This window comes from Urocampus carinirostris, chromosome 3, assembly GCF_059441175.1.
Source record: "Urocampus carinirostris isolate Australia breed hairy pipefish chromosome 3, RoL_Ucar_1.0, whole genome shotgun sequence".
NCBI classification, from domain to species: domain Eukaryota; kingdom Metazoa; phylum Chordata; class Actinopteri; order Syngnathiformes; family Syngnathidae; genus Urocampus; species Urocampus carinirostris.
In genome coordinates, this window is record NC_142351.1 from 30,670,960 (window position 1) to 30,698,747 (window position 27,788).

The 27,788-nt window shown below is 41.6% G+C and overlaps 1 protein-coding gene across 2 annotated transcripts; it reads left to right on the top strand.

The window, feature by feature from the left end:
* LOC148369405 (uncharacterized) lies at nt 1–27,662 on the top strand. Of its 2 annotated transcripts, XM_088331415.1 has the most exons (13): nt 1–315; nt 391–552; nt 3,052–5,406; nt 6,360–6,534; nt 7,877–8,194; nt 8,598–8,681; nt 15,155–15,387; nt 20,040–20,177; nt 20,362–20,528; nt 21,663–21,802; nt 24,469–24,546; nt 26,056–26,236; nt 26,401–27,662. In XM_088331415.1, the coding sequence occupies exons 3-13, from the start codon at nt 3,067–3,069 to the stop codon at nt 27,245–27,247; spliced, it is 4,701 nt and encodes a 1,566-aa protein (XP_088187541.1). In that variant the 5' UTR covers nt 1–315; nt 391–552; nt 3,052–3,066; the 3' UTR covers nt 27,248–27,662. The 2 variants fall into 2 exon arrangements, with proteins under 2 accessions (XP_088187541.1, XP_088187540.1); XM_088331414.1 differs by lacking the exon at nt 391–552.
* The last annotated feature ends 126 nt before the right edge of the window (nt 27,663–27,788 follow it).

Sequence of the window (27,788 nt, forward strand, 5' to 3'; positions counted from 1 at the left end):
AAGAGAGCGTGAAGTAAGGAAAAGGAAATGACCAGCGTGTGTACACACGCGCACACATAAAATCACATTTAAATGTCTTCCTTAGTCTTGGTGCGGTTCCCTGTTTTTCTTAAGTGGCTTTGCTTATTTTGAGTACCATCAAATTGGATTATTTGTTTTCCCGAGAGAGATTAATACGAACTGATCAGTCTGAACGCTTCCTTTTTTGGATTCACGGGGACGTGCGCGTGCGCGCTTGCCACAGCAATGACAACGGACGTGTTTACTTTTGCCCATGAAAAAACACGTAACACGACATCCAGTGAAGACAAAAAGGTGAGTTTGACTTACATTGTGTCTTATTTAGGTTTCAACTCTCGATGTACGTTGATTGAACTTTGTGCGTCTCAGACAGGGGCGGATCTTAAATCGTTTGATGATGGGGACGGCCAGGGGACCACGTCCAAATGTTTTGCAAAGAGATAAAGAGTAGATCATTATTTCAAAGTTTGGCTATGTGGAAAAAATAATCTAACCATCTTCTGCTTGATACGACATCACGTCCCACTGCAGGTGATTTCATCTTTTTAGAATTTAACTTTATTCAAGGTCAACTGCCGTTGTTCTTTTGTGAAGTGGTCTGATACAAAATACGTCATTTGGTGACGTCATCGTGTGTTACGCCAGGGCAGGGGTTTCTAACGTGGTTTCTGTGGGCACCAGGTAGCCCCCTAAGAACACCTGAGTAGCCCGTGGAGCAGGTTCTGCTAATAGCTTACCATTGCGATTTTCCAGTAAATTTTATTTCTAACTGACATGCTGTTTTAGCGGTTGACTTAACTTCTAACAAAACCTTACACCTTGGTAATAACATAATCACTACATAGTAAGAAGATAAGTTGTTATTTTACAGATATATAACAAAATGAGCAGGAAGGACAGCGGGGCAGTGGTTAGTGCGTGTGCAGCACAGTTCTAATGTCTTTGTGCGTTTAAATCCAGCTACCAGACTTCCTGTGCGGAGTTTGTATGTTCTCCCCATACTTGCGTGGGTTTCCTCTGGGCACTCCGGTTTCCTCCCACATTCCAAAGACATGCATTACAGGTGGATTGGCCGGTCCAAATTGTCCCTAGGTGTGAATGAGCGAGTGAGTTGTCTGTCCCTGTGATCCCTGCGATTGGCTGGCAACCAGTTCAGGGTGTCCACTGCCCGATGATTGTTGGGATGGGCTCCAGCACCCCCGCGACCCTACTGAGCATAAGCGGTGCAGCTCATGAGATGAGATAGCAAAATGGTAGCCCTTTGTTCCAATCAGTAATACAAAGTTGCTCTCAGCTTTAAAAAGGTTGGTGACCCCTGAGTTTAGGGGGTAGTTAGTCAGTGAAATTAAATATTATTGAGACCAAATTAAATGCAATTGTTTAATGTAGTGTAATTCAATTGTTTGGTAAGTCTTATCAATTGCACTTAGTTGAGAAATGATAAATGTCCCATGCAGCAGCCTGCCTTTCAACTTCCCTTATTTTACAGTCAATTGTCCGTTTGAGCCTCATATAAATTTTTGCATGTCTGAGTTTTAATTAATCAATTGAAATTAAAAGACTATAAGTCTTTTTAACACCAAAGTTAGAAATCCATCAATGAATACTCATTACCAGCAATAACACTATGAAAAAAACTATACGATCAATCATTATGGCCAAAATGTGCCAAGAACTTGGACTTTTTTACAAACACTTTGTCTGTCCATCCATCCATCCGTCCATCCATCCATCCATCCATTATCATCTGATTAATCTTGTCTTGGGGGCAGCAGCTTCAACTGGTAAGGCCTGACCTCCCTATCTTCAGCCACTTTGTCCAATTTGACCAAGGCGTTCCTTGACCAGCTTAGAGTTTTAGTCCCTCCAGCATATCCTGGCTCGTTTCTGGGCTCCCTGGTGGTGAGATACGCCTGGAAACCTTCCAAGGTGGGGACCCGGGAGGCATTCTTACCATTTGCCCATGTCACATTGACTGGCTCCTCGAAACTCATAGAAACAGCCTCCCTACACTGAGTCCCTTCCAAGATTCTATGTTTTCTCTTTAAGAGAGAACCCAGCCAAACTGCGGAGGAAAATGTTTTAGTCCCTTGTATCCGGGATCTTGTTCTATCTGTCCTGACCCACAAATCCCAACAATATGTGAGGGTAGGGATGTAGATCAACTAGTAAACTGAGAGCAGACGCAATGGCAGACGCGGCACCAATCGCATGTCGATCTTCTATTCCATCCTACTCTTGCTTATAAACAAGACCCCAAGATACCGTACTTGAACTCCTCCACTTGGGTAGGATCTCATCTCCGACCTGAAAAGGGCATGCCACCCTTTTCCGACTGAAAACCATTGTCTCAGACTTGAAGGTACTTGCCAAATTCCTCCCATGCCGTGGGAAGGACAATGCACCTGATAGTCATTTAACATGGGGCCCTGACGGTGTCGGAGCTTGGGAGACCTGCAGGAAGAGTCGCCAGGTGTTGGAGTGTGGTGCGCTCCCGCCAGGTTGTGTGAGGCCCCCCGTGTTGATACAGCCCTCCGTCGATGGCACAGCTGGGAAGATCGTGCAGACTAGGGGAACCCAAAAGTATAATCAATACAAAGTATCGCAAGGGCCCATGATGGGAGTTGTTGTGATATGATTTCTTCCAAGTGCTCTTTAGGTCAAAGTAAACAAACTAAATAGTCTAAGCAGCAGCAGTAACCAACTGTTTGCCAAAGGAATGCAGAACACAATGTATGATGAAAATCCTCAAAACAGCAAAACCGCAAAGAATATAGCAAGGGATTACTGTATCTGTAATTTTGTGGCTTGAAAAAAAGCATGACACAAAGCAGTATTACTCTCAGAAACAAGAAACTGATGAGGTGTTTGATATTTGGAAAGTATGTTCTTGGAGAAAGGTTCGGGTTGACTTCTCAGGTTCCTTACCATTTAGTACTAATAAAGTAACAGGTATGTACTATATAAACACAAATTGCTTTGTACTCTTAACTTTAACATGACTACACTCTCAACAACTGTGTGTTTCAGGTGAATCGTTTCTGGATGGACCCTCTTGCCTCTCTCAGCATAGACTGCAAATCTTTGAAAGGAACAAACTTTATTAGTGAAGGAATCCTCCCTCCAAGTTTACGTCCTGTCCCTGTAGATCAGGCTCTACCTGGCAAATCTATTTCACCTCCTTTAGGATTTTGTAAAACTTCATCATCTGAGCTGTTAAAGTTACCAGTAGGCCCTTCCGGAGTTACATCCAATGACAACCCTCTGGATTTGGGCGTTAGCAGTATCGGTAGCCTCTTAAATCTCCCTGGGATTTGCCAATACTCCGATGCCAGCATGTACCCTTTTCTTGACATGGCATATAAGGCTTCATTACTGGCCCAGTCTTCTCCATTCATATACCAGCAGTTAGCATACCAGTCTTTGTGCTATTTTGCAGAAAATGGCTCACCTGATGATGGACTCTTTTATTTACCCCAGTACTTTCCGGCACATGTTTCGTCTCAGTTGGAGTTGGACTTCAGAACACATGCCTTCAACCAAGCACTTCTCGCACCTTTGACCACATTGCAACTACATCTGCTACCTCAGCAAACATCTACCTTCAGCAATTCTATCCAACCTGATACTCTTTCTTCTGCTTTTCACGTTGATGACTCCCATCATAATTCAAACTCCTGTAAACCAAGTTCTAGCAACACTGATTTCGCGAGGAACAATAGCTCTGATTGTGAAAAACTAAACACACTTACCTCTACCTCCGTGTTCAACCCTGTTTCAAAAACGACAGATTCTTGGAAGACCTTAAAAAGAAGCACTGCATCAACAACCGAACATTCTAGGGTTTCTCCTTTTTCCAATAGCAGTCAGAGGTCGGAAATAAATTCCTTGACACAAAGCAGCCACCTACATCACAGTAGAGTTGAGACTTCCCAGGCAACTGCAAGGATATCGTCCGACAAGAAAGTGCATCAAATTCCTTTGGATCTCTCTGCCAAGACGATCAAAGACCCATCAAATGGGTCCAAGTCTGTGCTACTGCCTGATGCGAAGCACTGGCTGAAAGAAGGCGATTCTCTTCCAGCCACTATATTAGAGTCCCAAATAAGGAAATCCACTGTGAATTTGGATTCAGATGGCAAACAATCTTCTCCCAAATGCCTCCCCTCCATAAAGTTAGACAGGCAAACAGTGCATGCAACAGAAAGTATGGAGCCAAACAAATTCCCTGGAAAACAGCAGCTTTCAAATGTCCAGGGTCAACACAGCCATCCAAATCCCCCAAAGCATCAGAAAAAATATGTGAAAACCGGATATACTTCCAGTTGTAGTGACTCTGACTTATTTACTTCACAAGGTTTAAACAACAGCAAAGGCTACCTTCCATACTTGATTTCACAGGACATCCGAATATCTGGCCACCACAACTCTTCCCTCATTTCCCGCACTAATGACCCGACTCACACTTTTACTAAACAGAGACTTCACAAAGTAGTAGATTCACAAGGTACCTTACCTTCTGTCTCAAATTATGCAGATCCCTCAAAAAGCTCTCTTTCAAAACCCTGGAAATTAGACCAAAACAAAAGCAGGATTAAGAAAACAGATCCTGAGCTCAGCAAGCAGTTTTCAAATCAAACCTTAAAATCATTTTGCAAACAGTACAATAGGGTAAGCGAGAACTTAGGTTGTGTTGATGTGCATTCAGGAGAAGTTGATGAGTTGTCATCTAATCTCAACCATGGATCATTGGCTGTCCAGAATGCCATAGTGCCGAATCCTTCTTGTCATGAGATTTTCTCATGTTCTCTGCCTTCCAGTGAGATCTCAGTGGAAAAATCTCAAAGTCCATCAAATAACCTGCCCGACACAGAGACAATGCATTGTGCCCGGACTTCTCCTAAGCAGTTTTCAAAGAAGAGGCGAACATCAGCCCTATATGGCTCTGACACTGTTGCTGGGAGAGAGCATGATACTGATGAAACTGATAATTGTGATGGCAATGACCAGGTTAATCAAAACCCATCCTCAAGTACCTGTTCAAGCAACGCGTTTCCCAATGTCTTCTCCAGTGCCAGTGATAGTTCAGCTGTTGGATTCGACATTTTAAATGTTTCAGTTTGTACTAGTAGGACAATGACTTGTGGGGATACCACTCTGCAGGACCCAGCTGATGGACTCAACAGCAAGACTGAGTTATGTGTGTCGATTAACCAAGAAGCCCAAATGACGTCCGATCACAACAAAGGCATTCTTATTAAGCCTCCTGTATATGGGCCCGATGCCATAGACTCCTTAGGTCAATATTATTTGACTGAAAATAAATCCACAGACACCATCTTTAGTGAAGGGGGAAAAAACACAGAGGATATAATAAATGTTCAGGTAGGTGTGATAAAGAGCCTTTTCTAATCAGAAAGGAGCATTTTTCTTGGACAAAAAGAGTTAAGAATCAATATCCACTTTTTGAAAATCCATTTACTAGATGCGACCATCTTGAGGATGCTGTCGAATGAAGATGATAGATGATTCTACAAAGACTCTGGCTTCATACAACCCACCATGAACTGTGACTGGTTGTTAGCTGAAGTCCAAGCGTTTGTGATGACATCTTCAGTTAACAGCATCCCAAGAATGGTTGTTTCTAGACATTGAAAAAAAATCTGCTTAATTTTGCATCTAAACTCATATTCCATTCCGTACTTGATTTCACTGGATTTCATATGTGAATTTCCCTGCGGGGATGAATCAATCAATCAATCTATCTATCTATCTATCTATCTATCTATCTATCTATCTATCTATCTATCTATCTATCTATCTATCTATCTATCTATCTATCTATCTATCTATCTATCTATCTATCTATCTATCTATCTATCTCTCTCTCTCTCTCTCTCTCTCTCTCTCTCTCTCTCTCTCTCTCTCTCTCTCTCTCTCTCTCTCTCTCTCTCTCTCTCTCTCTCTCTCTCTCTCTCTCTCTCTCTCTCTCTCTCTCTCTCTCTCTCTCTCTCTCTCTTTCTTTCTCTCTCTCTCTCTCTTTCTTTCTTTCTTTCTTTCTTTCTTTCTTTCTTTCTTTCTTTCTTTCTTTCTTTCTTTCAATAATATGATATTAATCACAATTTAATGTTTCAACTCCCCTGAAAACAGTTGTGAAATCTCAGGTGATAGTTTGACTCAAGTCAAGACGACACACCTCTGCCAGCAGGGTCTTCAGATTGTAGCTGCTAATCACTATTGTGTAGTCTGTTTTTCTAATCAGAAAATTGCATTTAGAAATCGTGTTTTATATGTTTTTTGGAGATATTCCACAATCTTAAAATGCTACCCTCTTTCAGCTGAAGGAAAACCAGGACAACGAGACGGCGGCAGCAGCAGCAGGGGAGGCTGAGCTGGCAGACAGCCAACAGCGCGACGATAGTGGGGGCAGAGGGGGGTGGTTGGAGTTTTGCCAGAAGAGTGAGGGGAGGGAAAGAGACCCCCCTTCTACTGTCCATGCTGGAGCACAGAGAGGTAGACTGCCTTTGCAATAGCCGGAAAGGAAAATTTCATTTTCACATGCACGCACACGTTTCCCTTTAGGAAACAGGCAAACTTCATGTGGAATATCCTGCCTGGTTTTAGTGTCTAGAATAAATGCTCTTGTTTTCAGCAGACCATCGTCAGTATTTGTTGTGTTTAAACTATATACTGTTTGCTGTACCACATAGTTGAAATGAAATAATTCCCCATCTGACTTTAATAGACTGACAATGAAACCAAATATCCTCTTTATAGAATGTATTACATGTACAGGGACCTCTCGCTATTTTGCGCTTCAGTTATGGCTGGTTAACTCCTTCGCTAGAAAATTGTTTTAATTTAAATTCACGCCGATCGGCTAGCACCTCTTGACTTGAGCTCTCATATGCAATTCAAATCATGGCGTTTTTCATCCTGTATTGTGACCGGACATCTGCTCTGCATTCTTCTGCATCTTGCCTAGAAGGATTTGTGTCCAGTGCCTTCGTCGTGCCGCCTAAGCGATGCATCTCTCTCTTTTACTCGCTCTCTCACTCTCAGTCGGCAGGGCTTTGAAAATTAGGCACTACTTTGGGGATTCTCACTATTCACAGGAATGTACTGGTCCCCGTTCACCGCACAAACTGAAGGATCTCTGTACTTGGTTTTGCAGGTGAAGATCTGGTGTCTGTTTAAAGGCCTACACTGACCTCCTATGCATAATATTAAATTAGCCGCCAGTGTATGCATTCATCCCCTCTAACTACCACTAACCTCATTGTACCGAAGTGTTAGTGGCAGACATTTCATGACTTGTCATGATTCGGAGAAAACAGGAATCAAAAAACAGAACCTCCAGTTACTGGTTGATCTGCTTTTTTTCAAATGATTCGATTACTAATGCATTTTCTTTTGTTTGTCGGGGATTACCTCAAATGCCGTCCCTTCTCAATGTTTATTATTTTACCTTATGTTGAGTTTTTCCTTGCCCTCATGTAAGTTTTAGATCAGGGGATGGTGTGGTCTGCAGTTTGCAGTTATCTGTGGTCTGTGCAGCTCTTTGAGACTCTTTGTGATAAAGGGCTATACAAACAAACATGACTTGACTTGACTTTTTTACTGTTTCAAGCCTTTGACGTAATTATCAAAGACGATGAGGTACTGTTTTTGTGCAAGCCTGTGTGTTATCAGTTCTATAGTCCACAAAATTCATGCATGTCAGTTTTCTCTCCACAACCACTGTTTGATAAAATCCCTCTTTGAATCTGTACACTGGTACTATTTGAATTTAAGTCCTGCAATTTGATAATAAAAAGTAAAGAGGCTTTAAACGTCATTTTTTTTTCCAATGCAGGTGAACAAACATCAAACATTCAGGTAACACCTGTGTTCTGCTGTGCCAACGACTATGTGGACAAAAATGGGTGCTCAGAAGAGAAGAAACAAAACAAAGAAAGGAGCGTAGAAGAGAACCAAGGGGCTTTTCCTTCAATGAGTGCTCAGGTTCATGGGAGCAAACCATCCTCTTTGATGGAATTTGACAGTTCGAACCAGAAAATTGTGACAAACTGCAGCTTTAGTCTGGAGCCGTTTCATCAGAGCACCATCAGTGGTCGTTGGATAAGGCGAAGACGAATTGAAGACATCGGGACATCGAAGCCATTTAGTAATGGTACTATATCTTGTCTTCAACTATATAACCAGTCATTCAATGTACAGTGAAACCTCAAAGTACTGCATTAATGCTGTAGACCCTGGGATGAAACACAAGGGGATACACCTGACTCAAAGTTTTTTCTTCTTCACAGGGATTAATTGCTGTACATAGAAAAAGAGCAACAAACATTAACCCCGACCATGGTCAAATATGTACAGCAAACCAGATATAAAGGAAAAGTACAGGCAGCAATCTAGAATTGGATTTTAGTATTAGCATTTTGAGCAGCCCCATTAAGTTTGTTTAGCATCGGTATCAACCTAAGAGTTTTATCTCTGTGTAGCTTCTTCTTGAACGCTATTGTAATGGACCAGGGGACTTCCAATGATAATAATTGTTACTATTATTGTGACTGCAGAGGACATGAACAAGCATAACACTTGCTTGGAGCTGAGTGGCCCCTCCTTAAAAAAGCCACGCCTACTCAATGAAGACATCCAAGGTAAGCAACTTTTTTGACACCTCTTAAAGAGGACATACCGTAGATTCTGATATTAATCCCTTTGGCTCTTAACTATAGGCCTAATAAGATTATAACTTTTGTTTGATGCAATGCATTTTCTGATCAATTAAAGTTATCTTGCTAGCAACGATTATCACCCATAAATAAGATACTCAGTTTACGAAAGAAAAAAAAAAACTCTTCCAGGCAAAGCAACTGTTTTGTTCTGGACTTGACACTTGGTCAGAACTTTCCAATTTTCAAATGAATTTCACACAAATTGTATCACTTTACTGTGAGCATGGCTGGGACAACAAACTCACAGTAAAGAATCCACACCAGGGGTCTCAAATGCATTTTACTCGGGGGCCACTGGAACTAGGGTCTGCATGAGGTTGGGCCGCATCGAGTTTTCAAAGGCAGAAACTCAACAAAAGATACATGTAAAATGCATCCAATGTTGATCGAGCTACATTTCACCAACATTGACTATCTCCTTTCACACTCCGGCAGCCTTTCGTTCCACATTTCAATTTTGATAAAAAAAAAATTGTGCTCAGTTTGCAAAAAAAGGTTACTTGAATGAGATAATTTGTTGAAACTTTGAGTCTGTAATGTGTACGCACTACGGGGTTCCAACCAGGAAGTAGCTAGCCAATCACATTGCAGGCCAGACGTACATCGATCTCGAACATTAGTGCACAGTTTTCAGTAATCAAATGTCGTACTGTGTCATGGGAAATTATCCCATTTATGTGCCTGTGCCGTCTAGCATAAGCTATCACTCATTTGGAAAATGCAACAGCACCGACTGGTGGCTTGCCGTGGGAGTTTTGTCAATGAAATAAATGTGCCTTGGTTCAAAAAGGGTTGAAAACTCTGCAATATTTAATAGATTTCCAGTGCTGCCTTAATAGTTAGCCCAGATGAAGCATCCATCTCAAACTTGCACGGGCTGCTCTAACATTAAGTTTCCATATTATGTTGGGGGCCGCAAAAGGCCCGCAGGCTGTGAGTTTGAAACCCCTGGACTAGACGGTTGTATTTACCCAAGTGTTTCCACAAGATGGGAGGGGGCACTGCTTGTATTGTAAGACTGTGGTTGAAAGTAAATTAAGCAGGTTCCATAAGTGACAGAATTCTTGTTCCCTTTGACACATTGTTGAAATTCAAAAGTCAATGTATGGAAAGTTTTGAGACGAGTTAAATCCCCCCCAAACTTTAGAGCCATGACATCAAAAATGCAAGTGTTGAATGAATAATAATGTGTTGAATCTGATAATGAATCCATGGGCAAACAACATTGGGTTGTATTTACACATTCCTGCTTTCTGTTTTCTTGCCCTCACTTTGTGGTTTGCACTTCTGCACGCAGATTCTTAGATTGTTTGGAGTTGCAGGTTGCTTAGTGAGCTACCCATCTCCTCATACTGCAATAAAACAGACTCGGATCAAAGTAAATTACCAACATCAATTTTAACCATATAGTGAGGTCAGATGAGTTTTTGAAATGAAAGTATGGAACAATTTAAATTTTTTGCATGAGGGCTCCTTCCATAGTTTTGAACAGTTATAGCAAAATATTAATTTTATTTTGGGAAAGAGCCACACCATATATTATGAGACAAATTTACTAAATTGCTAAACCGGCGCCCCAGACAAAAGCTTAGTCTTCAGCACATTTATTTTTGATGATTTGATAAAAATTATGAAAAGAGAATAATGCCAGAGCCCCTGTCCCAAATTCAACAAACAGACCACTTTAAACTTGTCTCTTTCTTGCAATTACTCAAGATCGGTTAAACTCCTTTTGACCCTTTTTTTCATACATATTGGTTTCAAAACCAGATGCAAGCATTTATTTTGTAAAAACGTCACAACATTCTGAGAATAGGGAGCCTTATCTGCTTACCTTTGGCGAGAGATGGGAGGGAATGCTTGTACTTTTTGCATAGCTCCACCCATCCCTCCCACTCACCCAATCAAATGACTAAGTTCTCTTCCGGTGTTTTGGCGTATTTACAGTTCTGTGGATTCATCATAAAGTATCTGAACACTGAACACAGATTATATAGTGAACTTTTAAATAAAGGATTCTTTAGCGTTGTACAGCCAAAACGAGTTTTTTTCCCCCTTTTTTTGTGTGACACCTTGACTGTAAATTGTAGTGAAAAACGTGCCCTATATATACTGCGAAGTGTTGCCTTTGAATTTAGCTTTGGTTTGGCTTTACGTGTACCTGAATAGGATAGACAATTCCGGTTTTGAACAAGATGGAGAAATTTTGCATGCAATCAAATTGGTCCCTGAGCCACAGATACTCATAGAAAGAGCCATATATGGCTCGCGAGCCATAGGTTCCCGACCCCTGAGTTATAGTATGGTGATCTATAGTGATATATAGTCACTGGTAAACTGCCTTTCATTGAACAGGATATTCAAATACAAAATTGAAGCAATCATGATATGTAAGGTAGCGCGTGTGCGGCACACCTCTGAGGTCGTGGGAACCTCCTGCGTGGGTTCAAATCCAGCTCCCGGCCTTACTGTACGGAGTTTGTATGTTCTCCCCGTGCTTGCGTGGGTTTCCTCCGGGCACTCCGGTTTACTCCCACATTCCAAAGACATGCATTTCAGGTGAATTGGCCGGTCCAAATTGTCCCTAGGTGTGACTGAGCGAGTGAGTTGTCTGTCCCTGTGTGCCCTGCGATTGGCTGGCAACCAGTTCAGGGTGTCCACTGCCCAAGATTGCTGGGATGGGCTCCAGCACCCCCGCGACCCTACAGAGGATAAGTGGTGCAGCTGATGAGATGAGATGATATGTAAGGTTTATACCATTTACTTGATTGTGAGTTTTTGTTTATCTTTTTGAGTAATGCCTTTTAAAAGGATTAATTGCCAGTATGTCCTCATTATATTTTATATTTTTATTTTATTGTTTGTTAACGCAACATCCACTTAAGCATGGTCATCCTGGAAGGGGATTACCTCATGTGCGGTCCAGAAAAATAATTGTAATGTTTTTGTTGGAAAACAAAATATAGTGAGGAGCCATATCAAGATATTTTCACCGTTCCAGGGCAGGGAAACCTTTGTGAAAATTACTGTCAACTGAAAATGACATGAGCGTGTCTGAAGAGCTCAGCTTGTGAATGTCACATGACCAAACCCATAAAACAAACCCTGAAGCACTCTGTTAACATTTCCCGTTGACAGCAAGTGGCAAAGTGCCCAGCCACCAAGCACCAACACCCCCCCACTTAGATGGATAAAAGTGGGTGGGTTCTGCTGCTTTATTTAGTGTTTCGTCACACATTGTTGTAAAAAGTTTTTACTTTTACTGAAAGGGACAGTGTGTAGCACCTACTAGTTATTAGCACCTCATAGTGGTGAAAAAAGTAATATACCATATAAACTTGCATTTTTATACAATACTCGGAGGTTGAGAAAATTGGCACATTTATTTATCATCTAAAGGGAGCTGACATCATTGTCAACCATCTTTATGGGTAGCCCAAAATCCCCAACCCTCGCAATAGGCTGGGCAAAAAAAAAAAGAGAAGAAAAATGGTGTTCTATTTTGTCCCTACCGACCACTAGAGGCAGTGCTTTAAGCACTCAATATTACATTTGCGCATGCGCAGTTTGAGAAATGCGTACCAAAAATTAGCCACTCCATCGCCCCTGTTTTATCAGGAATGCCTGAAAATCCTAGTCTCATCACACGTACATCGCTATTTGTCTTCTGGCGTGGCTGGTGCATACCGCTATCTTCCGCTTGATGAAATTGGCGTTTTTGCCATCTCCACTGCTTTTAACCCTGTGACTGTTTTCGTCTGAGCTGCGTGTTTTTTTGCTCTCCTAAAGGCTGTGTAGGGTTTGTTCGCCTGCCACCCTTGTAGCTTGCTTTACGGCTTGCCTGTGCCTCCCTTCGGGTTGGCAGGGTTTTTTACTTCTGACTGGCCTCGAGTAGACGCCGTGGCTGTTGCCATTTGCTAGCTCCCGGTTAGTTTGCTTGCTCAGCACGTGTTTTTGATTGCCCACTTGCTCCCATAGTGCTCTTCCGCGTTTCCAGTGGCGTTCCGTCCCCTTGCCTCAGCTTACTGAGTCTTCGTCCCGTTAAGCTTTTTGCACTGGATGCCTCCCAGTGCCTTGAGTGCTTTGGCTTTTGCCGTGTAGGCGGCGTTCCCGCTCTCTTTCCTGGGCTCACTGCGTCCTTGTCTTATTGAACTGTTCGCAGTGGACGCCTTCTTGTGCTGTGTGTGCTGTCATGTCTTCTGTGCAGGCAGCGTTGGCGCCCTCTCACCACGGGTTACTGTATTGTCGTTCTGTTACACCTTTTTGTGTCGGACGCCTCCTCGTGCTGTGTGTGCTTTGCCTTTTACTGTTCCGCCCCTTCCACTTTGGCTGACTGCGTCTTCATCCTTTTGTGCTGAAGGCATCCTTGTTGGTGGCTCTCCACGCGGTCTTGGGCTGTTGCCCTATTTTGGCTGTGTGCCTTGTATGGTTTGCGGGTAGCCTTGCGTTGGCGCCCAGGTACTGCTTTTTGCTGTATGTCTGGCCTTCCTAGCTTGCGGACTTGGGGTCTGTTAGCCCTGTGCAAGCTTCCTCTGGTGTTGTGGGTGGCTCTTGTGCTCTGGGTCAGCCTCCTCATCTGGGCGTTGCTACCTTTGTTACTGGCCCCCTCCGCCCCATGTTTGAAGTGGGGGCTGCTAAGTGTCGCTTACCTCAGTGGTTGGCTGATTGCAGGTCAATTGTGGGTGGTGGAGACACCCCTCCCCGCCTCCTACTGTTCCTGGATTGGCGCGGGGAACTCTTCGGCCTCCATGTCGGTGTTCCTGCTTTGGGGATGCCATCTTTGGCTGCGCCGGCACCTATCTTTTGTGTGGATGCCTGTGGCCTGCCATTTAAATGTCTTGGTCTTGCTCCCCGTCATCTGCTTGTTGCTAGTCCTGCAAGCCGGTGGAAAACTCTTTATGGGCCGTGCTGCTCACTGCCTCGGCGGCGCTGCGACTTGATGTGCCCTGGCAGCCCTATGAGATATGGCTTGTGCCGGCTTGGTCCGAGTACCCGTGGTGGTACTATCCGTTGCGTCTTTGATTGTCTACCCTTCGGCTCAATGTTGGGTAATGTAGGTCCCCCTCACCACAGATTGTGCTGCTGCTGCTTGTTTTTTCAGGATTTGAGGCTTTGGCTCATCTTCATCTGGCCTTGTCTGTCCCCCTGCGTGGGAATGGGGTTGGTGCTGCTCTGATGTTTTGGCATGGCCTTGTGGGCATTGGCCCTTTTCAATGTGGGCCATGGTTGTGGCTTACACTTTTCTGATGTGGGTGTGCCGCCAGGTGTGGCGGGAACGCTCACTCTTCCCGGATCCTTGAGGAAGGGGCTATCTGTGGGATATGGCCAGGTTAGTTGCCCCTGCCAGTTAAGTTGCCCCTTTCGGCTGGGCTTTTCCCTCGCACCGACCAGGTGAGTCTTGGGTCCCCCCTAGTTCGCCTGCCCTCCCCCGGTGTCATGCTCTGCCGGGTGCTTTGTGCCCCACGTCCTTTTTAGTCTCTGCCGGCCTCTTCCATTGGTAGTCTGTCCTCCCGGCCTGGATATGAGGTTTTTTGACTGACCGACAGATGTTCTTTCTGGCAGCCGCTCAGTCCCTGGGCTGCTGGCATTTTAGGGCCATGGGTTGTCTTCGTCTAGGCCGCGGGTAGCAGCGGTTTGCGTTTTGGCTGTCTTCCACATGCGCCGACAAGACGGCACGCGGCCTTTCTCTGCTGTTGCAGCAGGCGGACCGTCTTCTCTAGTGGGCTTCCTAGACTTGACCGGTCTGGGGATGTGCGCCTGCAGGGTTGCCCTGTCATTCTACCAGGGTCGTTGCCACTTCCAGGCCCGCCCTGAAGGACATCGGTGTTACCGTATCTTGGGCATCGCCTAGCACTTTTGGAGGGTCTTACAGCGTTGATGTGACCTCCCCCACACCGCTTGTCGTTTTCTAGAGTCCAGCCTAGGTTTCTCAGTGAGGTTTGTTTCATGGGTTTCTAGTGACTACACTGGTATTAAACATTGAGTGCTTGAAACACCGCCTCTAGCTTTCAGTAGGGACAAAATAGAATGAAGGTTACTATGAGTCCCGTATGACCGCCAGAGCATCTTGTCACTCGGAATCCTCGTGTACACGCGAGAAGATTCTGAAGGTGACCTACCTGTGATGGGACCGGAATTTATAGACATTCCTGAGTCTCCGTATTTTGTATCTTCCCTTGTGCTTGAAATACTCGTTTTCGCTTGCAGTACACAATACAGTGACATCTAGTGTTCAAATAATACAGACTTTGGGCTTTGTTTTTAAAATATATATTTTTTAAATAAATCCTACATAATTAGCAAATATGGCAAGCTTTTCAGTTTTTATCAGTGGGGCGATGTGTTAATATCAGTTTTCTTGCTTGGACTCGATGGATATTTTTTTCCCCACCCAGGAAATATAAGCAGTCCTGGACCATGGCAACCCTGCCACGTCATCTCCTCTCGCCTGCAGGAGAAGCATCAGAAGTTGAGGGAAAGGCGCAAGTTCTCCTTACTTCCCCAGTTCTCAACCGATGACAACCAGGAAAAGCCCACAGGGAAACAACAACGCAAGACCAAGCACACAGGCCATGCCTCAGAACAGGCAAATAAGGAAATAAGTGATGAAGGGGATTGGGGTATGCAGGTGAGATTCAGGTTTTTCAGAATTATTACAAATAGATTGATGTAAGCTTAGCTATGTTTTACAAAATTGCAAGTTTCATAAGCCAATGTATTATGGTTTAAAGCACGGCTTATAATGTTTTTGGTTTTATGTTTAATTTTACAACAAAAAGTTGTTTGAGGCAAGCAAATGTACTTATCTGTTCTAAATTTCATTCTTTAATATTTGGAATAACTGTTTGCATATGGGGAACAGATCCTGCCATATGTATAAATAACTACAATTATATGTCATACAAATTAATGAACATAAATCACAAAATGCGTAAATATGTGACATATGCTATTCATATGCAGTAGTTATGCATTTTTGGCATTTTTTTCATGTTGGTATTTATTTTGTCACAAATGTTTTCATTTATTTTTCATATATTTTTTGCGTGTATTTTGTCACTACAATATGTTATTCAAATAAGGGGGCGGGTCAAACTGGCCGAGCTTTTTACCTCTTGGTTGGTCATGAAGTGATCAATCAAGTGCAACTCTTTACTGATCAACCAAGAGGTGAAAAGCTCCGGAAACAAGGCTGTCTCATTTAAATAACACTTTTTTGTGACAAAACACACGACAATATATGTGACAATATACATGACAAAATACATGAGAAAATAAATACCAAAATAAATGAATGACATAATAAATGACCAAATGCATAAATAAATGAACAAATTGCATTCATGTCATATATTTTGGGGCCACGTGATTTCATTCATTTATGTGCCATGCACTGTATTTGTATTTATTTCTACATATAATTTGATCGGTCCTCCATATTAGCTAACTTTAAAAATGCTCATGGCACATTCAGGTCAGAGGTAAGATCCGGCTGAAAAAAAATCCAGCCTGACTCCACCCAGGCGCACTGGTATTCAATGGACAGTGTGTAATATTGAGTGCCTCCTAGTGGTACAAAAAAAACCCTCATTCAGAAAAACCAAACTAAAATACATTGATTTGAAAAATAGGCAAAATACATGGATTATCATACCAATGTCGAGAAATTTGTATTTCATTAACCAGTGTCTGAAACTCATGACAAAAAGTTACAGGACACCAGGGCAGACAACGCTGAAAAGTTGCCTGCCTAGCCATAAAGTTGCCTGCCCCATTTTTCACAACTTGAAACACAATAAGACAACTAATCGCAAAAAAAAAAAAAAAAACTTTGTTGCAAAGTATTAATAATTGATCATCAAAATATATAACAGAACAACACTTTTAAATTAAGTTAAATATAAATCTACTTATAACATTCATTGCATGTATATGGCATCACTGTTTTCCATCTGCCATCAGTATGTACCTGTATTTACTCATCTTCATTCATGCAATGTTTGCGTTGCGTCGTCTGCTACAAGCCACGTGAACTCCTCTTTCCACGATGCTCTTAATGTACGTTTACGTTTTGTAGCATCATTCATTTTGTTAGCTTCTTTTGAATATTTCTTCTGGGGCTAAGGTTTTGGCTTGATTCCTAACCACTTCTCCATTTTTCTTGTGTTCTCTGTGCATCTACTGTGGAAAATGATATGCAAATGCACGACCTTATAACGCTCATGAAAGTCTGGAAGCACGAAGTTATTCGACGCAGGCTTCTGATCGGCTGCAGAGTATGCAAATTGCTAAAGGAACTTAATTTCCGAAATTTCCAAACCGAACGAAGATTTCAAAATCAGAATAAAGCAAACGTTTGATGTGGAAAAAAAACCTGAAGATTTATTTTTCTTTCTTGAAAAAGTTGTCGGCCACCCGGGGGGAGACGTTTTGTAAGTTATACGACCGACTTAAAAGATGTACTCCCCGGGCGTCCTGGCAGACGTTATTTCCGACACTGCTTTAACTTAGCAGAATCCATAAATAGTAGTCGCTATGTTTGTATGGCATCTTGCTGCTAAGCTGTGCTCATTTGGCACTGTAAAACGGTATTCATCTTTTATATTTCTGTGTCTGTACAGATTATTCAATATAACTGACAATCTTCCCTCACGACAATTTTTTTTTTAAGAGTTGACGGTAAAATTTTACGGCCATTTTGACGCGTTGAGAATTGGGCCATAAACCAAAGCAGAAGTACGTCCTTAAGAATTTAGTGTGGTACTTTAAGAAAGAGAGAGGTAGAGAGACAAAGAAGAACAATAACGGGTGGATTAATAAATAAATAAATAAATAAATAAATAAATAAAAGCCAGCGGGAGAGAAGCCCAGCCCGATAATGTTTGCCATTTTTTAGGTCACGCTCTGTTTTGGGCTCAAGGGCTTTCCACTGATTCTTGCAACTGTAAAAAAAAAAAATACCCGTTGTTCCCAAAAGATCAGATAGAAATCAAGTTTTTCCTTGCTAGACCCCAAAACACAAACCCCAAAACACCCAAATCGAAGCGTTTCATTTGAGAAGCAATCTCGCTTTCTCTTCCATTTTGGTTATAATTGTTTTTGTGTATTTGTGTGTGTGTTCCATCATCAGCTTGTTCTATGCGACAGCAGCCGTGCAAGACATTTCCTACGGCGGAGTCGACACACACATATACACACACAGCACGCAAATTGCCGTTGCACACACAATTTGCCATCACTTTCTTTTCCACCGTTGCTGGGTAGCGCATCCAGACGCTTGCACGTCGCCCGAAGGCGAACCTTGCTTTTTTTTTTCTGCATCCTGTCTGCTGATGCGTGACGGCAAGCGCCGCCTGCACATGGGCATCACGCACACATTTTGACACACATGCCGCGTGGATGTTTAGCGGCACACGCAAATGCCGGTGTCAGCGGCTCTAAGAAGATTTTCCTAACAGGCAGAACACGCAGCGTGTAAAATATCTTGAGATCAATTGCGTTCACCACAAGTTTTGTTTTGCAAAATAGGTTTAGGCTTAATGCTGAAAAACCATTATGTTCGTGTTACAGCGTTTCTAATGGTAAAGCAATGTATTGGAACTCTAGCAGTGACGGAACACTCATAGACAGTGGAAATCTTAAACCGTTGGCAAAGAATTTTGCTCATTGTAAGTTTTTTATTCGTAACTTAATTAAAGCAGAAAGACAAACAAGCAAAAGTATTTACTTGTTACATAGATAAATACAAAAATATAAGCTCAATTTCATTGCACTACTTTTCGTTTAACCAATATTACAGTAGAATTATATTTAAAGCAATTCTCCTAGCTCCTAATTGTCAATATGTTTGCCTATTTATTCTGTTTTTTTTTGTCTTATCTTTGAATGAATGAAAACTTTATTTTGAACATTATAAAATAAAAACAGGACAAAAACAATGACTCAACAACAAAAATAATGTTAACATAACATGTTCGAAAAGGGGTAGTAAGAAGCACACGCTTATTTTCCCTACCCCTTCATCTTCCCTATTAATTACATTTTACAGATAGCTCCTCTTGTGTCTAATATAACAAAATCTCACTGATATTACATAGGTCGGATATCAATAATTATAATAGTAACAATAGTCACATATTTTATACACTAATCGTCGTAGTACCCATCTTTTAACGTTATAATGCTACTAGTCACTAAATATCACCAATGATAATAACAATAATAGCAATAATAACAGTTCTGATATAATAATAGTAACAATAACAACAAGGTTAACTATAGTTGTAAACGCAGTATATCCAATCTCTAGTATAACTTATATGCTATTTTCTTCATCTCTGTATTCTGCCAGTAATGTTTTTTGTATTCATATTTGAACACATGAATAGTTGGACATTGTTTGGTCTCGTCTTGTAAATTGCTCCAAAGTTTGACCTCACACACTGACACACACATACTTTTCCTGGTGGTTTTCACCTTTGGGATTTTGAGTCTTTATTATGTGTTTTCCCTTGAGTGTTTTTTTTGTTGTGTTACATAGGGCAGCACTGCAGCGCAGTGGTTAGCGCGTGTGCGGCACAGTTCTAAGGTCTTGGGAACCTCCTGTGTGGGTTCAAATCCAGCTACCGGACTTACTGTGCGCAGTTTGTATGTTCTCCCCGTGCTTGCGTGGGTTTCCTCCGGGCACTCCGGTTTCTTCCCACATTCCAAAGACATGCATTTCAGGTGGATTGGCCGGTCCAAATTGTCCCTAGGTGTGAATGAGCCAGCGAGTTGTCTGTCCCTGTGTGCCCTGCGATTGGCTGGCAACCAGTTTAGGGTGTCCACTGCCCGAGGATGGCTGGGATGGGCTCCAGCACCCCCGCGACCCTACTGAGGATAAGCGGTGCAGCTAATGGGATGGGACATATGATATAAGTCGTATTTTTTTGCAGCTAAGGTAGCAGTGCGGCTAAATTCTTGGGAACTAGCTTTTGAGGCAGAACACAAAAACAGTGGTTTCCAGGAAAGAATATGTTAGTTTTGAGCGTCCAATAAGATGGAGCTAGATTTCAGCACCATGTAAGCACTACACAAGAAAAGACAAAGTACTGATTTTATTTATCATGCTAGGTAATGGTGTGCAAATGTATGATGCAACTTTTAGGTTGTAGACTGAAAACTTAGTCAAACATTTTAAAACAAAGGTCTCGCGCATATATATAAAAACCATATATTTGTTTTTTCTTTTTATTCCTAACCTCTGCCCAAATAGTAATTTTATCTTATGGCCTCTTTCAGGTTTCACCCGACGCATGCTCATCAACTACCCAGACAAACCTTGCAGTTAAACCCACAGCCTCAGAATTGCAACGTCTAATCGTGAGAAAGTACGCAGGAGAAACGTTGCTGCGGCATGCCGTCCGTCTTGGAGACGAGGTAACAGACGCTGCAATCCATTAGAGTGCCTAAAAATATGCTTTGATGCAAATTTATTTGAAGGGACTCAAACTGATAACATATTTGCGAAACATTGTTGGACAAGTTTACTCGTTACCGAATTCGAATTAGTAACGTTGTCGAGGCTTTCTTCTCATTGGCTGCTGGTCTTGCATGTGAACAGGAGGCAGTGCTCCATTGTCTGCATTTGAAGCTTTGCAACGTCAACCACAGAGACAATGGAGGTTTTTGCGCCCTGCACGAGGCCTGCGCTCGTGGCCGGCTCGCCATCGTGCGTTACCTGGTGGAGCATGAGGCAGACGTCAACTGCACCGCTCAGGACGGGACCAGGTATAACACTTGAGATTATAATCATAGCGTTATTATGTTGTATCTAAAATTAAATAGTTTAAGAATTTCCAAATGCCGATTTTAGTTACCTCTAATTACCAAAAGAGGACGCCATATGTCCGCTCTATAAAATAACGATCATTTTCATAATTTTGAAACAGCTACACTTTTATTCATTAATGCGAAGTTCATTTATTTGATATTAAATTACTAATTTCGCCCAAAAAAAGGACACAATGGTTAATGAACACACAATTCCATGGATTCAAACTAAAGTCAAAAATCAAACTTCAAAAAGTTGTAAAATGGAATGAGATGGGTTTTCTTGAATGTTTGAAAAAGTGGTGGGTGTATGGTGGAAAGTGAAAGTAGCTAAAAAAAAAAAAAATGAGCAGAGATTTTCTACAACGTGTTTTTGTCTGTATCTATAGCGATACTCTATAGTATATTAATTAAGGCATTTTTTTCTGCCTATTCATGCTCAAATCAACATCCGGTTTACTCGACACTTTAAGCAAGTAAACAAGACCTAGAGCTACAATAAAACATACAAAACCAAAAAAACAATTTATGAAAGGCCTTGTAAAATACAGAACATGATGGGTATGCATGTCTCAATGGCTGGACATAATGGCCTTCTATAGTTTAAGTAAGGGAGAGAGAGAGCTTGAGAGTGAGAGAGCGAGTGTTGAGAGGGAGAGGGGGAGATAGAAATAGAGAGATCGACTGAGAGAGGGAAGAGAGACAGACAGACAGAACAACAGAGAGAGAAAATGAGAGACAGAGAGCGAGAGAGAGCAACTGAGAAGGAGATCGACTGAGAGAGGGTGGACTGAGAGAGTGAGAGATAGGCAGACAGACAGATAGACAGAGACTGGGAGGAAGACAGAGAGGGAGACTGATGGAGAGAGAGACTGATGGAGCGAGAGCAAGGTACAGAGGCCCAGAAAGAGCGACTGGGAGAAAGACAGACAGGGATACTGAGAGAGAGACTGATCATGCTAGCGAATACTGAATCAACTTATTTTGGTTGGTTCCAGGCAAACCATGTAGTCTTTGCAGTTTGGGTTAAAAAATGAGCTTGCACTGTGTTTTTTTTTCCTCATGGTTGATGTTGTTTGTCCATGTTTTCAGGCCCTTACATGAAGCTGTTGAAAACAATCATTTGGAGGTAGTCCGATTCCTGCTGGCCTGTGGCGCCGATCCTACCATGACCACCAGACAAAGACCATCAAATGTGACTGGAAACAGGGCCATGGACATTTTTTTAGAGGGTAAGACCAAAATATTGTCGGATTGGGAACATCAATTTAAAGTATTTTTGTATTATTCCGGACTTGAAACTTGGTCATTCCTGGATTTAGGCCTGAAGCCCTGATAGATAATATGGTCGACTATAGGCCCTGTACCAGTTAGTGGATATTGAATACATAGCAACGCATTGGGAAGTGGTGGACCCTCTCAGTTTGAATTGCCACAACATTTTTCTTACTTTATTAGGCAGGAGAAGTAGTAAAACCGACCCAAATCTAGATGAACTGGGTACAGGTGAGATACTACTTCATGCACTTTTATCAAAATTCGTGCTTTTAAAAAAATGACATACTTTATTATTTTGCTTCAATTACGAGTGTCTGAAAACCAATTTAATTAAATTATTTATTTGTAGACCAAAAAAATATATATATATCTTGTACACGTAAATTCCTGCATGTTTGTTATATAAATTTATGTCCTCGCTGCTATTCCAAAAATACCTTTCTGAATTTTCTTGTCATCTATCGTTTTGCCAGAGCGAAATGTGCAAAAAAATAGAGACACGTCTTTTTGAAATGGCAGCGATGATATCAGAAATATTTGATAGGACTACATTATCTTTTTTCCTCATGTATTGCTGAGGTATCTGATTCAGGACTAAACAAAAGAAATATTATTTTTCTTCCCGGTTCTTTCTACAAACATTTTTTAACCAATGCGACCCGCCACCCAAAAGGTCTGCCTACTCCTGTACTATATACTAGATGTGGTTTAACCATAAATTGGCTAATTACGAGGGCAGGTTTAAAAATATCACTTAAGGGATATTTAATCAATTCAAAATAAATTCTATGTGTGTGTATTTTTTTCCAATGTATTTATGACAACATTTAGTTTAAATGCCTATCTCTTATATTTTGCTATTTGCTAGTTTGTTTTTTAATAATACAATAAAACATTTTTTCAAATATTAAAAAATAGAAATACTATGAAAAATTCAAACTACAAAAATACTACTGCAGGAACACTCGTTTAGGAGAACCGGCCTTTTTGTCTTGGCTCACTAAAAAGAGCTCTTTTGGCTCTTCAGGTTGTGTTTGTTGTTTAATCCATACATACGCTCCCCTACTTACGACCATTTGACTTATTTAAAACGGTAGATAAGGACATTTTATTGGGATGTAGAAAAATATCCGGACATTGCTGTAAGTTAGATTTTGTATTGTGTGCACCTTTTTCCAAGTAGAGGACAGTACTGTAGTGCTTCTTTCCACCTCTACCGGCGTGTGGCGCTGTGAGAGGTCACCCAGCATCCACCCCAAAGAAGAAATCCGCTTCCTGTTCCTAGTTCGTGTGTGAACATACGTTTACTGTATCTCCAACAAACTAAGAACTTTGACGTTTTTATTCTTTGATATCTCGTGCATCCATTCTTAATGGTTGGGGTAAAGTGTAAAGAAAAGGCGAGCCATTTCATTTGAAACGAAAGTAGATTAAGAAAGCCTGATGCGGTTGAGAAAATGGTCTGAATGCTTTTTTTCGGCCACTTTTTACCACGGAGGAAGACCTTTTGAAATGCATCTTCCAAAAGTAAGTTAAACTTTACGTTACTATCTTTATATAGCATATTATCTCATGAAATGTTTATTTTTTAGAAAAAAAACGATACAGGTTACTTATACAAGCCTTAAACATACAAAATATAGTACTGAAGCAACTTAAGACAAATTCAACTTACGAACTATCGTCCGGAACCTTTCTTGTTGGTAAGTAGGCCAGCGTCTGTATATTACCATTTATTATGTATTATTATGAATGACTTTATTCTTGGGAAAATAAAGCAAAATTAACACTTAAAGGTTAACACTGACAACACAGGAAACAAAGAAATTATTGAAAAATCTACAAAAATGAATATTTAAAAAAAACATTTTTATACTCATTAAATTCACAGTCAACAAAACAGAATCGTGTAAAAAAGCATTTTGACCAATCACAGGAGAAAAATAGCGTCTCGAAGGGAACCGGCTCTCGATTGGTGGGTAACTGGCTCCCACTTCCAAGAACGGCATAAATTGGTCGCAGACCGCATAGTAGTAAAAACTGTATTTGTAATCGGTATCTAAATATATTCTAGTAGCTAGTTCGAATAGTGCCATGATCTGGAAAGACGCGACGTGAAGAACTCTGCGGAGTGCGAAAAAACGCGCCGATGAAAACCGCGTCAGAGTTGCGGAGACACGCCGCCTTTTGTCGTTCTGCAGTCTAAGTAACACACCGCTTTTGACTGTCAGTAACGATAACGGCGTTGTAACGGTGGGAACAATATTGAATTAGACCCTCCCGTTACTATAACGGCGTTATACCCAACACTGGTGAAAAATCAAAACGAAACGAGAAACAAAATCCATCAAATTTCGATCGGATATGCGCACAGGACAAAAGCGCTGCAGCCATCTGATTACAATTCACAGCCCGTGTTTGTCGGCTTCCTCCGGAGATGTTTTTAATGAGGCTCGGCTGCTGAATTTCTTAGCAGCGTGCCGCCGCACAAACACGGATACACCTGCCGGTATCCATTTCCTCTCGGACGCCTCCGCGCACCCCTCTCTCGCCTTTATATTGTCTTTTTCTGTGGTCTTTTAAGAGTCTCGGGTCACTAATGGTCCGTTTCTCTCCCCAGAATATCTGGCTGATCTCCGGGGAAGGCCCGAAGGGGATTCGGGAATCTGCTGGGATTTTTATGGCAGTTCCGCGTGCGGTTAGTTTCACACAATCACACCAAAAGTGTTTTGCAAGAGGTCAAACGGAAAAGAATCGGGTATATTTTCACTTGTGAGAGCAAAACGAGGAAATTATTATGAATGTAAAAAGGGGAAATTTTGGCCATACTCACGACAGGACATTTTTGGCTGGATAGCACCTCGACCTCACGTTCGGGCTAGCCAAGCTTGAGAGACAATGAGCTAGCTTAGTGCTAGCTAGGATCAGGCCGCAAGCTAGTACAGCATAAAGTCAAGGGGTCTCAAAGTCAATGGAGTTGGGGGGGCATTAAAGCTAAAATATGGGTGAGGTTGGGTCAAATGGGGTTTTCCACAAAAATATTTCCCCGTTTTTAAAGGGACAGTGTTTTATATTTGTCCACCAGAAGTCCCTGTAATGTGAGGTGCAACTAAAATAGAGTCCAAGGAAGACTACAAACTTCAGGGACTGAAAGTGAGCAAAAAAAGCTTCCCTTTTCTTTCAATTTTTACCAAGGTTTTTTGAAAGAAGGAATAAAAATAGGGAGGAAAAAATAAGAAAAAGAGTAAAAAAAAAGGAAACAAAAAGAAAAGTAGGGGAAAAGAAAACAAAAACTGAAAATAGAGAAAAAAGAAAGAAAGAAAAGAAAGGAAAAAGGACAGAAACAAAAAATGTTTGTTTTTTTTTCTTTTGTCTTTTCCCTTTTTACTTGTGTGTTATGTTTTGTCTTATTTCTTTTTTGTTTTTGTATGCCTTTTTCAAATATCCTATTCTGTCCTTAGTTTCTTTTTTTTCTCTCTTTTATATATATATATATATATATATTTTTTTTTTTTGAGTTATACTTTTTGTTTCAGTTCTTTTTTTTCTTTTTCCCTTTTGGTCTCTTCTTTGTCCTTTTCTCTTTTCTTTTTTAATTAAATTTTTCTTGTCCTAAAACTAAGCTTAAAACACACTTATATTCTATAGCATATGAATAACCTTTATTTTATGTTGTGTATTATTTGTTACTGCAACATCCATTGGAGCCTGGTCATCCTGGAAGGGGGATTACCTCATGTGCGGTTTCTTCATTTTCCTCATGTTGAGGTTTTTGAGTTTTTCCTTGCCCTCATGTAGGTTTTAAATCATGGGATGGTGTAAAAGCAGTCTGTAGTTTGCAATAGTTTGTGCAGCCATTTGAGACCCATTGTGATTAAGGGCTGTACAAATAAACATGACTTGACATAAGATTTGGTGAGGATAATACTATACATTGATGCAATAGATTTGATATTTAATCTTTTGATCATTTTGAGCTTTTGTTGGACCACGGCTGGTTAAACAAGTAAACGAGTTGAGTTGATGATGCATACCGTTCTTTTGTATCAGTTAACTTTGTCCGTTTGTCCCTTGCGAAAAACAGCTGAAATCTTCAGAGTTGACTTAGGTAGTCAAGTCCTAGGAATCAATAAAATTGATCTGTAAAATATGCATTGATCCTGACAGTAATGTTTTTCATTTTTGGTATGTAATGCCAATTTGCTAGAACCACCCATTGAGGTCGGGGTTTACAATATTTTGGCTAACCCACCTGGGCCAGAGGAGGAAGAAGAGGTGGATGAGAAAGAAGAAGCAGACGAGCTAGTACGGAGGAAGGACTTTGAGTTTGAGCTGTTGGATCAACCACTGATTCCCTGCTACACCTTGAAGAGGTCCCCATCAGCGGGGTAGGTGCAGCCGTATGAAAGGGAAATTATCTTTGTCCGTTTAAATGTTATGATTTGGGGATTTTATTGACTTTGTTTTGGTCGCTAAAATGTGGCCCACTGCGTGAACATAATGTTGCTCCACTTTTTCTCAACTTACATTCTTCTTGATGTCCTCATTCCAGTCCTACGAACTGGTTCCTCCTCCGTGACGTCTTGGCCCATCTTCAAATGGCACCTGACATCTTCCGTCGCCTTTTCCCATATCTCAAAGTTTGGACCATGCCAGAGTCTGAGTTCTATTGCCAGACCTGGCCTACCCAGCAGACCTTTCCCCGACCGGGTGCTGAGAACTTTCTGGAGTTGGTGAAGGCAACGCCGGAGATGGCTGCCATGCTCTGCTCTGACCACCATGTTCTGCCAGAACTCGCAGGGTGTTCAAGTCAAGATCGGCCCCCTCCAACGTTGCCGACAGCCCCACCTCCGTCAGAACATGCGACCGTAGGCGGGGATTTGCGAGGCCTGAGCCAGCTTCCTACTTCGATCTCTGCGGTGGAAACGAAGGAAGACCAAAGCATCTGGGTCAAACGCAAGCAAGTTGCCCCTAGTCACATTCAGCCCAAAATGTTGGAAGCTAAAAATAATGATTGCGCAAGTCCGGCCTCAAAAGCGGACTGTGGAGTGTGGGAAGCGGAGCACTCTCGGAATAAATGGAGCGCCGACTGTGAAAGTGAAGAGAGCTCGCATTCTGGTGAAACGCACAAGAGCACGGATGTTAACGCGGGCGATATCAGTTCTCAAAATGAGGACAGAGGGGGTACCCCGGAATCAGCTGGGCAAGCAAGGAAGAACTGTCAAACCGTATTTGACAATAACGATGTGACGGTGAGGATGGACGCAGCATGGCGAAGAAACTTGACAAATGTCACAGTTCACATTAAGGACTTGGGGATTACATTTGCAGGTCTTCTTAGCCCAAGCCGTGATTGTACAAAAGTTATTGACAAGCTCACTGAAACTGAAGGGACTTGATTAAAAAAAACAACCAGGGAGATGAGAAGTAACAAATCATTATGCTATTTAAGGGCAGAGTGTTTTCAGAACCTTGGGTTTGACCAAACAACAATTTACTGTAGTGCCATTTCAAGGTCACCAGTGAGCTTGAACCTATCCTAGCTAACCTTAGGTGAGAAGCACCAGCCTGTACTAGACATATAACATGCCAACCTATATTAAGTTATGATTCTTATACAATGTAAACAGTAAATATGTATGTGTGTTTGCACAATAATTTATATACTTTTGTCAGGTTGCTGCTTTGTAGTTGTGAATTTGGTCCAATTCTTGAATGTTGTTTGCTATATTTATATACAGGTATGTGGTTTTGTATTATACTTGCTATTGATATTACATCCTCATGAAATAAACATGAAGGAGTACACAAGGACCCTGATTTTACCTGTTTCAAAGTATCTCTCACAGGCTTTTTAACCCAATGATCCTGTGAAATTCACCTAAAATCCCAATCCAAGACGTACCCAAAGTAAATTGAATGCTGTTCTTGAACTGTTAG